Below are 14,238 nucleotides of genomic sequence, written 5' to 3'. Positions count from 1 at the left end.
GCCCACTGGATCCCAGCAGCACTGCCAAGCTGTGACAATCGAAACTGTTTCCCTGGAGGGCAGAATCGCCCCCGCTGAGAACCACTGCTCTAGATCAGTAGTTTTGAACTAGGGTGTTGTAGGACACCCCTTAGAGACATGCCATCAGTTTTTGATCAATTTTTAAAGTTTATTGTGTATGTGTATATATATATGTACATATAATAAGATATATAGTAGTACGTATATTTATACACATATTCCATATGTTAAGTAACATGTAATATGTAACTATATATTTTATAAAACATAATATCTTGCATATGTGCTTATGCATGTAATATATATATATATATTTTTTGTATATATTATTTACTATGGCAGTGCCTGTCAGCATCGTGGTAGAGAATACAGGTTAACTTGATGTGTGTCAAGTCCATGTTGAAGAACAACGTGGGTGCAAGGATACCTGTGGGGGAAGGGGTTCTTTGAAAAAGCCTGCTGTCAGAGCTGTTAACAGCTCCGTCCAGATAAGAGTACAGCCCCGCAGCCAAGCAAGTGGCGAGATAGTGTGCCAAGCCCACTGGTAAATTGCTTCAGTGGTCTGCTTAATGTTCTGAGTCTTTCAGTTCCTTCAAGCTTGGTGCCTAGAATATTAGTATTTGAAGGTGTTCTTAACACAGAAGTTGAAAACCACTGCCTTAGATATGGCATAATAGTACATTCCTCAGTTAGCCCGAAGTCCTACATAGAAAAACGTTCTAGAAGAACGTGTGTGTGTTTATAGGTGTTACCTCTGGTTGATGGGATTGTGGGTGATATTTATTTGCATCATTCTACCTTTTTGTAAAAAAGATTTTTTTTTTTTTTTAGAATAAGCACTTACTGTTTTTATAATTAGGACATTTTCCCCGATGGCCACAAAGCAAGCAGTCTATGTCAGTGCCTTTGGGAGAGGCTGGATTTAGGTAGACACAGGGAATGCTCAGAGATCTCTGTCTGAGGTTCAGCACCCCCTCCCTCCCTCCCCTCCCTGCTGGTGGATGCGGTACCCTGACTGCCAGACTCTGTCTGACTCTGACTACGGCACATGTGCTGTGCTTCTCGCCAAGCATCAGGGTTAGCAAAGCCTTCGGGTCATTCAGCTGAGCCCCCAGGGGGAAGCCTGGATTCTGTTGACCATACCCATCCACATCGCATGGCACAGCGTAGGCACTGAGGAAGTGGTGCTGACTGATGGGAAAGTCTGGAAATTTTGCTTCCTCTTGGTTCTGAGTCATCATCCATCTCTGACCATCTGGTTCCCTAAGTGCGGGTGGGGTGTGGCGGGGGAGGCAGACCTGCTGCTGGGAGCCTGCAGGTAACACGCAGAGCCTTTCCCTTCCTCCTGTGACCCTCAGATCTTCACACCCGCAGGATATTTTCTTTTTCCCCTGCTCTGTCCCAGGGATCTTTCTTTCATCAAGGTGATAAATGTGGGCCAGAGATTCCTAGTGAACAAAGTCCAGGACTACATCCAGAGCAAGATCGTCTACTACCTCATGAACATCCACGTCCAGCCTCGCACCATCTACCTCTGCCGGCACGGAGAGAGCGAGTTCAATCTCTTGGGGAAGATTGGGGGTGACTCGGGCCTCTCGGTGCGGGGAAAACAGGTGCGTAGCTGGCCAGCAGGCTGGATTTCTTAGGCTTAGGGTTAGAAGGGCATGGTGGAGGTCATCTCTTTTATCCCCTTACTTCTTCCTGAATCTTTCTGGGGCTTAGGCTGTGGTTTCAGAGACTCATCCAACAAGTGAAAAGACGTTTTCCTGTTCGGCGACTCCAGCCCTGCAGTGAAGTGTACATAACTTGGAACCGTTTCTGCTGCGATCATTCAGCCGTCAGATGTTTATTGGGCACGGCTTGTATGCCTAGCACAGTACAGGGTGCTCTGGGTGAAGTTCATTTCCTCTTGGGTTTATTGTAACCATGTATCACCTTTCAGAGTTTGATCAGTGTCAGGCACATTGCCCTTTACAGGCTGAGTTAGTAGTCCTGTGTGTGTGTGTTTTCTCCTCTTTTAAAATTTTTACTTCGCATCCCAGTTTGCCCAGGCTCTAAGGAAGTTTCTGGAGGAACAGGAGATCGCAGACCTCAAAGTGTGGACAAGCCAGTTGAAGAGGACGATCCAGACCGCTGAATCCCTGGGGGTGACCTACGAGCAGTGGAAGATTCTGAATGAGATTGATGCTGTGAGTAGGAGGCTCCAGTGGCCAGAAAGCCAGTAAGAGTGTCCTGTTCAGACAGGGACGCTCCGAAGTCACGATGTGGGCCATTTTATCTGGAAAACTGGAACCACCAAGTAGAAACTTTGAGGAAGCTGAACCTATGGCCAGTTTGGGGAGGAATTGCGCCCCCAAGCAGGGCTTCCTAAATGCTTGACACCCCTGTGCCATGATGGGACCCAAACCAGTTTCTGACCTAGCTTCTGGCGCCCGGGGAGAGGGGAGCTCCATCTGGTTCCTCCATCTGTTCTCCTGGGAACAAGAATTAGCTAGCAGCAACTCACTGTGTTAATTCCTGCTTAGGTCACTTGGTCTGGAAAAGTCCTTTCCAAATTTGTTCTTGACTTTCTCTGTCCTTGAGCACAGAAGCAGGCATTTCTTTCCCTTTCCTTCCTCCGTACCCTTTTATGCCTTCTGCAAGAATTCTCCAGGCCCTTCAGTTTCCCCTCCTTCCCCGCTTCCTGTTTCTTTTACTCTGCTGACTTTCCCTGACCTGAAAGCTCCCCACAGCAGAGATGCCCTGCCTCCCGCAGTGGCCCTCGCCCTGCCCACCAGTGAGATACAGTCCATGAAAGGAGCCAGCCCAGTGCCTTGCGCTTAGTAGAGAGCTAGTATTCCTCAGGGTCACCTTCAGCATTTGGGGGGCCATGTGGGTCAGTTCACCTCTTCTGGCCGTGTGGCTCCTGCAGGGCGTGTGCGAGGAGATGACGTACGCGGAGATTGAGAAACAGTACCCAGATGAGTTTGCGCTTCGAGATCAAGAGAAGTACCTGTATCGATATCCTGGAGGGGAGGTGAGATTCCCTTACGTGGTCGGGGACAGTCCCGCCCTTTGCTGGGGGTTTTGCTTTAATTTGGGGTAAGGATTGAGTGATTTTGGGGACCTAGAAAAGGCACTGAAGGCATCTTTTAGTTTCTCCTCCTACCTTTGGGTCCTGCTGTGTTCAGTTCAGCTCATGCAGTTGAATGCCTCGTTGATTTGTCAAGATCTCCCGGGAAGAGGGTGACAGGATACTTCTGTTGTTGAGTATATTGTAGAATCAACGTGATCTTTCTTGCTTCTTTTTTCCATTCCACTTCCTCAGTCCCACCCCAACCCAGGCAGGTCTAGTTACCAGGTAAATGTATGGGAGTTGAATGCTTTTCCTATTATCTTCGGAGTTTGAGGCTGCTTCCTGGTCTAAGTGGTCTAGGGATATGTGAGGCAAAGGTAAATAAAACAGGATAGCAGGGGTCTAGGGAATCCCCGGGAGCCTTGTAGTCTTACCCTATGCCTATTCTGTGGGGAGAAGACATAAACACAGGCTGTATTCAGATTTTCTCTTCTTGGCCTGCAGTTTTCTCAGTCTGAACGTTGCTCTTGAAAGGTCTGAATATTCTCAAGAGATACGAGGGCTGGGGGCAGTTAGCGAACAACACGAAGTCGCTGAGCCTCCAGGAGGAAAGCCGGCTGGGGAGAAAGGAGAAGTGGCCTGTTAAACTCTGGATGCAGCCCCCGACTTGGCTGCCAGCTTGCGCCTGGCCTCCTACCAGCCTGCCCTACTTCCCCCACAGTCGTACCAGGACCTGGTGCAGCGGCTGGAGCCTGTCATCATGGAGCTGGAGCGTCAGGGCAACGTCCTCGTCATCTCCCACCAGGCTGTCATGCGCTGCCTCCTGGCCTACTTCTTGGATAAGGGTGCAGGTGCCACGCTAGGGAAGGGCCTGGAACACATCCTCGGGGAGGGAGCTGGACTTGGGGAGGCACCAGGATCCCTGGCAACCAGACCTCTGCCTCTTCCACTCAAATTGGAGTACATTCTTCAGGCAGCGGTGTGGGGCTCCCAGCAGCCACAGGGCCAACATCTTGCTGAATTTACTCTCCTGGTACAAAAGCCCCCAGTGGAGAGCGGCTGCTGCTGGAGCCCTTGATCCTGCTTGGCTAAAGGGCCAGCGTCAAGCTGACACTCCTGGCAGCATTGGAAAAGTGCTTGAACATTCCCTGCTTGTTACTCTGGCTACAAGGAGGGAGGTATCTCAGAAGCCTCTTCATCCTTTGGATTCAGGGTAGACAGCATCTGGGTAGAGAAGTAAGGAAATGTTGCTGCCTTTTCTGGTCTTTCCTTTCCTCTCCTCCCCCTCCCCCTTCTTCCCTCCTCCTCGACCCTTCCCCTCCCCTCCCCTCCCCTTCCCCCTTCTCCCCTCCCCTCCCCTTCCCTCCCCACCATCTCCCTGAGCTGCTGGGATGCCTGCAGACTGACCTTACGTGTACCCAGGTGTGCCTCAATCTTCCCTTCTGTGGGGCCCTGGCCATGACACTTACTCCTGTTTTACCTGCAAGAAGGACCTAAAGGAGACCTCCTTCCTTCCTTAGCCACTCAGTAGCTTGGGTGGCTTCCTTGGAGGCTGTGTTGATCGTTGTCTGGGGTTTAGAGGAGTCGAACGACTCCAGGTTGGGGTAAAGGAATCTCACAAGCTCCTTAGGTTCTCCCTTCCACTAACTTGACCTTGCTTCGTAATACTGAGACTTCCTTCCCCTGGTCTTTCCACTTTCAGATGAGCTCCCGTACCTGAGGTGTCCTCTCCATACCATCTTCAAACTGACACCTGTGGCCTATGGTAACTATGCACTTAGGACCGGGCAGGCGGTGGGGATTGCAGAAGGTCAGGATTTTTGAGTTTTCTCTGAAGTTTGTCTAGAAGTTCAACTTCCTCACCCCTGTGTACCAGGGAAGTTCCGTCAGTGCCTTCCATTTTTAAAGGGATGTGTGTATTTATTTGGGGATACGTGTGTTCCTTTATTTCCCTATTGCAACTAAGGAGTTCTTCTCTGAGCTTTTTTCCTGAAAGCCTCTTCACTTAACTCTGTTTTCTCAGGATGCAAAGTCGAAACAATTAACCTCAACGTGGAGGCTGTGAACACCCACCGTGACAAGCCAACTGTAAGTGTTTTCCTGCAGATGAACACGCAGGCTCCCTGCCACCTCGAGTCTTTGAACCATTGGCATCAGGAGACTGGGGTTTCTTTTATGTACAAAAACATTTTTGTCCTATGTAGTCTGTTTACTTCCAAAAGGAAGAGATTTAGAAATAGCTATTTATTAAAATTAATACCTCTTTTGTGAATCTTAACCATTGGCTCTTGGAAATCCAATGAAATATGGAAAGTGTTTGGCTGGAGTGAAATGCAGATTTTTTTCTCCCAGAAAGTGCTCCCTTTAGAAAAAGCAGGATCCAGAGGTGCCTATATGTGGGGTCAGGAGGTGTAGTTTGTTCCAGGTCTGTCCTGGTCATCTGTGTGATCGTAAATCAGCCCCTTCGTTTCTTTGGGCCTCTTGGCCTGCTCTGAAGTGTGATGCTCACGGAGTGTCTCGCTCTCCAACCTCTTAGCTTCCTGGGGCTAGGGGACCGGGCCACAGCCCTTGTCTTTTGAGAGACCCTTTCTGCAGAGGAGCAGGAGTGGAGGAGGCTGTTGTGGTTACAAGCATTATTTAACCTTTACGAGTGAGCTTTTGGCTTGCCTTTCATTTGTGTGGTGTCCCTCGTTTCCAATCAGAACAACCTCCCCAAGAACCAAACCCCTGTAAGGATGAGAAGGAACAGCTTTACGCCTCTGTCCAGTTCGAATACAATAAGGCGTCCAAGAAATTACAGTGTTGGGAGCCGGCCCCTCAAGCCCCTCAGCCCTCTCCGTGCCCTGGACACGCAAGAAGGGGCCGACCAGCCGAAGACCCAAGTCAGCATTCCGGTGGTGTAACCGTGTGTCTCCCTCCAGCCCTGGCCTCCTGCCCTTGTCACTAATCACCAAGGAGTCACTTAACTTCCAACCCCCACCCTCCCCTCCCCCGGCCCCCCCACCACGAATCTTAACAGAGAACGTGAGGTCATGTGTTTGCAGACCCACCTTAGCTAGTCCACGGCGTGAAACATCTCCCCGCTCAGGGACAGGCTGGCGAGTTGGGTGTGTTAGGACAGATACATCCTCGGTTGGGGAGGTCTGGAGGAGGATGAAAAGGGACACACTCTCCTGGGGTGATTGGCAGAGCTGGGCTGAGGCTGAGCATGCTGCGGTTCTTGTCCGTCCACTGTGTCTAAACTTACTAATGTCCTTGTGTTGGTAAAAGGGTGTGGGGGGTGTGGGGTGGAGGGGACAGGGCAGCCCATTCTCCCTCCACCCTCCACCTTTGCCTCTTCAAGGTGTGCTTTACTCACAGACCTTCCCTGCCTGCTTCTTCCCCTTCTCCCCTGTCCCCTTTGGCTTGCCCAGTGTGATGCATGGCACTGTTGTTGCGTGTCCGTCTAGAAGGGAAGGGGCGATGGGCGAGAGAGAAATCTGGCCTCAGTGGATGCTCTCTGCAATGGGTCTAAATGGGTCTGGACTTAGGGGAGCCTTTCTTTTCCCTTCTCCCCTCCTCTGGAGTCAGGTCCTGCAAGGGTCAGCCCGGGCTACAGAACATCCACAGATGCTCTAGAGCCTGGAAGTGGACGTAGGGTGAGCGTTCTCGCCTCCTTTCATGAGAAACAATCCTAAGTCTTCGGTGCCCTGGGGGAGGCTGGGTCTCAGTAGGTGGGAAGTACCTCGGTTGTGTTTTTCAGACGTAAGTCTTTGGGCCTCAGCGGAGTGAGGTTCAGGAGAGGACAGTGGTCTCTGACTCTTGCAGGGCTCTTGGGGGGCAGTCATATCTTTTCTCCGGTGGCTCCCAGCTTCTTTGCCGACCACCGGAACTCCTGCCAAAGCCAGTGACCTCTGGGACAGTTTAGAAGGACAGAGTTGGATTCAGGAGTCGCTGTTGATGTCTGGGTTGCTCACGGGAAATGGCAGAGAAGAGCTAACTAGAGCTGCTTTTTATTTTCCAATGATTCCAGCCCACTCTCCTCTTTAAGTTAAAACTGTCTTTTGCATGAGCATCTTTTTTTCCCCCAAATGTGGAAAAGCGTGGTGATAAATTTAACCTCTCTCACTGGGGTACTGTTTTATCTCACCTTGACGTCCAGGGGAGTCTTGGTGTCCCGTAGGGTCTAGCTCTAGACTGTTTATCCATTTACTTGTGTCGTTCCATTTTTCCTGCAGGTTAAACAGGAAATGTGTAGAGCAGGGGTTCTTAGCCCCGTGGTGGCCCATGGTGCATCCTCCTCCCACCCGCCCCCTAATTTTGTGTGCAAAATGTGTGAGTATGTGTATGTGCATTTTTCTGAGAGGCAGGTCTAGAGTTCTCATGAGATTTTTTAAAAGAGAGGACTCTCCACCTTAAAGTTACCAACCTGTCATTTGGAGGTGAGCAGTGAGAGCTAGTTAACTATTTGCCAGGGGTGTTTTTGTTTGCTAACAGGAGATCGTTGGTTGTGGTTCTCACCTGGAAGTACTCAGTAGAATTCCTTACAGAATGTTTGAAACATATACATGCCTGGGTCCACTTTAGGATTAATTCTAACTCAGTCTGTGGGACTGGGGTCTGGACATGCGTGTGTTTAAATAGCTTCTCTGATGATTCTGAACCATTCTCCAGAACTTCATTTTATGAAGTTAGGTGGAGAAACACTGGGATAGTAGTTCCTTGGACAAAGCATCAACCGCAGAATTCTGAATTCCTCGTGGTTCTGGAAGGACAGTTCCCCAGAGTTAGCTATGTGAGCAGATCTCAATATTGAATGAAGTAACCCCTGCAAAGTTACTTCAGGCAGCAGCTATGTTTTAGAGGGTTATTCTGGGTTCTAGTTCCAGCTTTAATGCTTAACGTTGCAAGGTGATGTGGAATCAATCACTATGTTAGATAAATGTCCTTGGATAATAGCTGGGAATTTTAAGCACCCTGGAGAGAGGTACTGAGAGAAAACTTACAGGAAGATAAAGGTTATCATCACAGGCGAGTAGCTTGTGACCTTGAGTCCATTTTTGCATCCTGAGCAGGACATCACAGCCAGCTTTCAAACTTGACTGGGTTCTGCTCCAAATTGCCTCCAAGATATAAAGTAACTTCCTATTCCTGTTTAGCCATCACATGATATGTACTTAGTGCCCTTGTCTGTGGGGCTTCAGGCTGGTGTGGGGTGTGGTGGAGGAGGGAGACACAGAAGCGAAAGAAAAGTCCTTGCCCTCAAGAAGGTTATTTTAGAGGAAGGGCATATAATTTTTAATAGATGAACATTTGCAAAAGAGCAACACACTGAGTCTATAAATGGGGATGTCGTGGTGGAGTACGGATTAGTTCAGACTTTTCTCTTGTCCTTTGTCTATGAGACTAAAAGGGTTGGGAGGTGGGAATGTCCCCCCAGGATGATGTGGTTGAGGAGGTGTGTATGGCACTTTTGCAAGGTTGCCTTGTCTGGCTTTGCTTGGCTGGTGGCATCTTTAGCCCAAATGGGTATTCAGTCTTTTCTTTTGCCATGCAGTTCAGAGCTAATCCATGAGAAAGAGCAATTTGATCCACGACTTTAGATTTGGGCTCCATGTACTCTTAGAGGAGAAATCTCCAACAAACCTGTGTTGTGTTACCTTGTCAGAAACCCCAGCGTTAGGCACAGTCACTAGGATGTGCGGTCGGGCTCTCAGCCTGCTGGTGTGGCTTCTCTCTCCCCACGTGCTACTGTGCGTCCCCCAGAAGAGGAGCCTGAAGGAGTGTTACTCTCAGACAGGACACAGGACGTTGGAGTTTGACCGCACCAAGGACTTTAGCATCCTTTTGTTTTTAGAACGAGATCCCTCCAGAGAGGGTTCAGCAGGAAGAAGCCAGGAGAGTATAGAAGGGAATAGAGCTCTTGCTCCAAATTTTAGAGAAGTCTGTGTGTATAGCATAGACGCCACCAAGAAGGGATGGATTCCAGAGTACTTTCTGCCTGATGCTTTCCGCTTTGTTGTAGGGGAAATCGGTGAAGACTAGCATTTAATCTATTGACTTAAAACAGGGAAAGGAAGGTCATGGTATATTCGATGATCTTTCTCTTGTCTTAAAGTTGAAAGAGGAGTTTTACGACAGACTTGAAAGAATAGTCTAAAGCAGATTTGAGAATTAGCTTCTCTTCCTGTTTCTTAATCCTTAAGTTGCAATTTAGCTCTTACTTGTCTGTATTGTCTTTGGCTTTGCTTTGGCAAGGGGATTGTTTTGCATTCAATTGAAGAGTAGGATAAGAAAATCTTTTAAAAACATGTATTGTACTAGGGGTCTGCCCGGTATTATTGCCTCTGGTTGTGTGTTTTGTTGCTGCTGTTTTGGGTTTTCTCCCCTCCAGAAATCAGGGTTGGAAGCACAAGATACGTGTATTCGTAGACTGAACAGCTGAGTGTTTCCTATGAGGACCTAGGTGTTCCTCGTTGCAGTCCGCAGTTGATCTTCAGAGGCACTGGCATTTTGAAGAAACATGATGCAGCTGTTTGGAAATAAATTCATCTTACGGTGTCTCTGTGAGTAGGAGATCTGAGACCCAGAGAAGCTCACTGATGCTTGGGGCAGCCAAAGGACGAGGGGGAAAGTGTCTGTAATTGAGAGAACTCTACCTGGGTAGACAGTCTTAGGCACAGTCCATCGACTGTGCTGAGCCCGGAAGCCGTGTTGTGTGTTTTCCAGAAATGTGATAATTTTATGCAGGTTTTCCACTGCATATTTCTATTTGTGGTTTAAAATACTTTAATTTAAAAATTACGTCACAACGGAATCGGCTTGCAGCATTGGAAGGCTTGATCTCTGACGTCCCGTAGAGGTGACGCAGAGACCAGAGGTATGCCCAGGGACGTAGCTCAGACTCATCGTGTCCGGAAGACTGCATCTAGAAATACCTATATGCCGACCGCCCGACAGACTCCATCAGGGACACACGCTGCCTGGCAGATCCTGGCAGGTCCCTGTGCTGACTAACTGCCAGACTCTACCAAGACCTGCCAGTGGACAGTCTGACCACATGACGTTCTCTCATTCTACCAGTTCATAGTATGTGCGTGTTGCTACAGTTCTCTGTCCACTGCCCATGTCCTACAGAGAAAGGAGGTAACCGCTTCACCTGTTTTCTTCAGGGGGAAGTGCTATATACGATGCTTTTTAATAGACATTTTTTTAAGAGTAGCGGCCAAATTCTGATCGTTAAATGAAGGTTGAACATCACTTGTGAGATCGTTTGTAAACTCAGCTGAGGAAGTGCCTGCTCGGAGCCTGAAATTGTTCCCTCTACTTGAAGGCATCCCATCCGCTGCCCCACTTCTGGGCAGCACCTCACTGTCTGAGCCCTTTGTGCCCCCAGCTTCCCCTCCTGGCCTGCAGCATGCCGTTGGGCCGCGCAGCTGCTCTTAGTCTGCTATCTGTTTGGCTCCTACTCAGAATCTAATAAAAATGCAGAGGAGATTTTGCATTCAAAAATTGATTTTAAGAGTCAGCAAACGTATTCTTTTCAGTAAGCCTTTCACTGGGGATCTGTGACCAATATTTACCTACTTGATTTTTTTTTTTTTGTACCTGAATTGCTTGTGTACAGTTTGTCCTTGTGTTGAAGTAACAGGATCCGCTCATTCTGACAATGGTGATAGTTTTGCTGTGGCAAAAGCAAATGACTGGTCACCAGCTGTGCCCTCTGAGGGGGCTGGGGGTAGGCTGAGCACCACTGAGTGAAATGCAATGAACTGAATTGGGAACCCAGGCAACAGAGCTAGCCTGTAGGTTTCTGAGGCACAGACAGCTCTGTTGACAGAAGGAATGTAAGTCCTCAGCAGCATCCTAATTTAATCTGGTGACATCGATATCAAAATATGCCACTCAGATCCACATAAGGTGTGTATAACTGTATTTGAATTGTGTTTTTGTGTGTGTGTGTGTAGAATGGGTAAATAAAATTGTTGAGTAACTTGAACCTATCAGAAGGCTTCTGGGTTTTTTGTTTTGTATTTTGGGTTGTGTTCTCCACCCTCTCCCCTACCCCTAAAACTTGGCCTCGGGCTGCTTGGTGACTGGGCCTCAGACAAGCAAAAGCCAGTCTGCAGAGTGACTGGAGTCCTTGGTCAGGGCATGGCTCTCTTCCACCACCTTCTGGGGAAGATGGGAAGGACATCATGGAGGGCACTGGAACTTAGTTGCGTGACTCTGGGCGCCTCGACAAGAATTGAGGAAAAATTACCTTTGACCACACTGTGCTATGACTTCCACTCGCTACGCGGAATTCATTATTTATTGCAAAGAAGACCTTTGGAGATCTCTTAGAATTTAGTGGGCTCTTCCTTCTAAAAACATGACCTGCCTGTTTCTAAAGAGATTGCAGCCAATGGGATAAAATGGCGTTTCACTTCTTCTGGGAGAGGAAGTGCCGATGGGGTCACGTCACCACTTTCATGCCTTATTCCTTGTTACCGTCACAAGGACCAGGAGGGCGTTAGACATGCAGACCCTCGGGCCCCATCCCAGGCCTCCTGAAGCAGTCTTCACTTTTCCTGGATGACCGGGTGATCAGCTGCACATTTACCATATGAAAAACACTGTTCTAAGGGGAAGAATTTCTCACGTGGTTAAATGTTGGATCCCAGTTCATGGGAAGGAGTTGATTTCTGCTCTGAGCGCTGACTGCAGGCTGGACTGGGATAACTACGGTGGTGGGGACCCTCCTCAGAAGCCACACAGCCCTGCCTGCAGTCTCACTTCTTTTTGGCCTAGTCTTCTGGCCAGTGTAGCCCACGTACTCTCCTTTTATTCGCCGCAGGGCTCCCTACCTCCCCTGCCTGCTGTCCTGGGTATGTAGCTTACGCGCCAGGTGTGAAGGGAGTGCCTGGTCCCCCGTGGCCACAAGGTCGGTTTCTCAGGGAGAGAAGCCCAGGACTCTGCCATGCGTTTGTCTGACTCCCGAGAGTAAAGGGATGTGTGTGGATTTGGGGACGTGCGGTGTGGGGGTGCCGCGGAAGGGCTGTGGCGGGGGTTCCTTTTCAACTTCTTGACCTGTCACTCGGTGGTGGTGTAACGGCTCTGTTTCTCTTCCTCCCTGGCTCCTAGGCAGAGACCTCGCTGGCCGTGCACAGGCCCTCCCGCCCGGCATCCCTCACGCTGCTCTCCTGATGACGTGGAGGCTGAGGCCAGACCTCTCCGGGGGACGGGGCAATGCTGCAGAAACTGGCCCGTCAGCCCTCCAGGGGCCTGAACAGGACGTGAAGTGGGGACTGGACATTCGGGGCCACTGAAAGGAGGCCTGGAAAAGCTTCACCATGTTTCTCCCCCTCATGCCCAATGGGAATATCAGTGACCCTGAAAGACTTAGCTTCCCTGTGCCTCAAAACGTTTAGCAGCCTGAACCGATTCGGTTTTATAATCGCTTTGCTGGATTCGGCCCAAGTTGGTCAGCCTTGTTCCGTTTCGGCATTTAACATCCCACCTGTGACTGTGTCCCCGCTGGCCAGCATTTGCCTCACGTGCAGACGCACCTCTTCAGGTTTCATTGTTTCCAAGTGAGGGGGCTAAACCCCAGCCAGCCTTTTCTGTGCTGTAAGAGCTGGTCTCTGCTTCCACTCCAGGTGAGCAGCTGGAGTCCAGACTACGTACGTCAGCAGTCACTGGCTTGTCACATTGGAGACAAGAGACAGATTCACCAGATGAATGGAGGGTATCTGAGGAATTCAGTCCCCAGAACGTCTCTTCTGCAGTGATGGAAGAGGAGTGTCAGTAGCAACCTTTTCATTTAGAGAAGTTTTCCTTGTTCAGGCCCCTTGAGGGCAGGATCTGACTGCAGGGCTCCCCCAAAGGGGTGCCCATCTTCTGAGTTCTCTTTTGCAGCTGCTGTATTTTCTGTCTGACTCAGTGTGCCTCTCATAGCTAAAGAGGGCTAAGGTCTTCCTCTCTGGTGGTTGGGAATGAGGGCCGGAGAGGAAAGTAGGGTGCCCTTTGGGTCCCATGAAGAACTAAAGAAGGTTCCTTGGGAATCAACTCTATCGGAGTTCTTCTGGCTTCCAAACAGGTGCAGGGAGACATACTCTTCTGTGGGGTCTGCTACCGAGTTACGGTCTCTAAGAAAACTGGCTGTGATGTCAAGAGCAGCCTGTCTGATGCCTGCCTCTTAGCTAGGTCTGCTGAGCTCTCATGTAAAGCCTCAGGGGAACGGGGAGGTGGGGGAACCAAGGCCTCAATGCACTGGTCATGTGATTTCCCTTAACGATAAGCCAAGTAGTTATTTCCTAGATCAGTGATTGTCAAAGGCAAGAGATGTGATTTTCCCATGTCGCTGCTCCGGAAGGAGGGCATGGAAGCCCCAAAGCAAAATCCTTTTTTTTTTTAAGAATTAGTTTTTTAGCTTTGTAAATGTTTTTTCCCTTTTCATTCAGACTCCCACTTGCTGGGCAAGAGGATGAACAGCCAGAAATGTAAATGAAGTGCAGCTCTTCCCAAATGGTTCTCTTATACTGTGGCCAGTATAGGGCTCTGTTACCTGAGATGTGATGCGCTGGGCTGCAGGCAGTTCAGCACCTGGCACACGGGAGCTTGTTTCAAATGCGCAGCACAAAGCTGCCTTCGAAAGGCTCCTGACTCTGCTCTGTAGCAGGTAGCTGTCATCTGGCTGCTCACAGCACGCTGTACTGTACGGATCTTGTTCTTGTCATGTGGATTTCTTTTTGCATCTGAATGCACTGTCTTTTGTTGATCCAATAATGTTTTTATTTAGTTATTTATTCATCCACGTAAGGTATTTTTAAGTCCCCGTTTTGGTGTCTGCATGTATTTAATCAGAATGTAAGGTAATTTGTGTTGTCAGGTTTTTTTTTTTTTTGATAGAAATTTAGGTAGTTTGAGTATTTAAGTTTAACGCCCATAGTATTACCTTAAATTAAATTGCCAGAATGTAGGCATCCATCTTCTGTAAAAGGATAATAACTATGTTAAGGCACAGTGGCTTTCTTTTGAAGGCCTTTTTTTTCATTGATTTTTATTATAAGTATAAACCAAGAGATGCAATTCTCCAGAGAAAAGTTTATCTCCTGGGTAAATAAAGTCATGCTAAAATTTGTGAGTAATATGTATTGCTTTTGTAATAAATACAATAAAGGTTATTTTTAATTAAGAAA

The 14,238-nt window shown here is 48.7% G+C and overlaps 1 protein-coding gene across 6 annotated transcripts in view; it reads left to right on the top strand.

Annotated features, from left to right (window-relative positions):
* PFKFB2 (6-phosphofructo-2-kinase/fructose-2,6-biphosphatase 2) overlaps window positions 1–14,238 on the top strand; it is a 26,069-nt gene extending 11,831 nt beyond the window's left edge. For 4 of the 6 annotated variants that reach the window (XM_072948318.1, XM_072948319.1, XM_072948317.1 and 1 more), the window contains 8 exons: window positions 1,427–1,634; window positions 2,064–2,210; window positions 2,933–3,037; window positions 3,798–3,927; window positions 4,779–4,841; window positions 5,100–5,164; window positions 5,779–5,970; window positions 12,182–14,238. In XM_072948318.1, coding sequence (XP_072804419.1) covers window positions 1,427–1,634; window positions 2,064–2,210; window positions 2,933–3,037; window positions 3,798–3,927; window positions 4,779–4,841; window positions 5,100–5,164; window positions 5,779–5,970; window positions 12,182–12,244 — 973 coding nt within the window. In that variant the 3' untranslated portion in view covers window positions 12,245–14,238. The remainder of the gene's footprint in view (window positions 1–1,426; window positions 1,635–2,063; window positions 2,211–2,932; window positions 3,038–3,797; window positions 3,928–4,778; window positions 4,842–5,099; window positions 5,165–5,778; window positions 5,971–12,181) is intronic. The other 2 variants (XM_072948321.1, XM_072948322.1) reach the window with 2 other exon arrangements.

The sequence above is a fragment of the Vicugna pacos genome, chromosome 23 (genome assembly GCF_048564905.1).
Source record: "Vicugna pacos chromosome 23, VicPac4, whole genome shotgun sequence".
Taxonomy (NCBI): domain Eukaryota; kingdom Metazoa; phylum Chordata; class Mammalia; order Artiodactyla; family Camelidae; genus Vicugna; species Vicugna pacos.
Note: the sequence above shows the minus strand (reverse complement) of the source record. Positions and strands in the feature narration are given on the sequence as shown.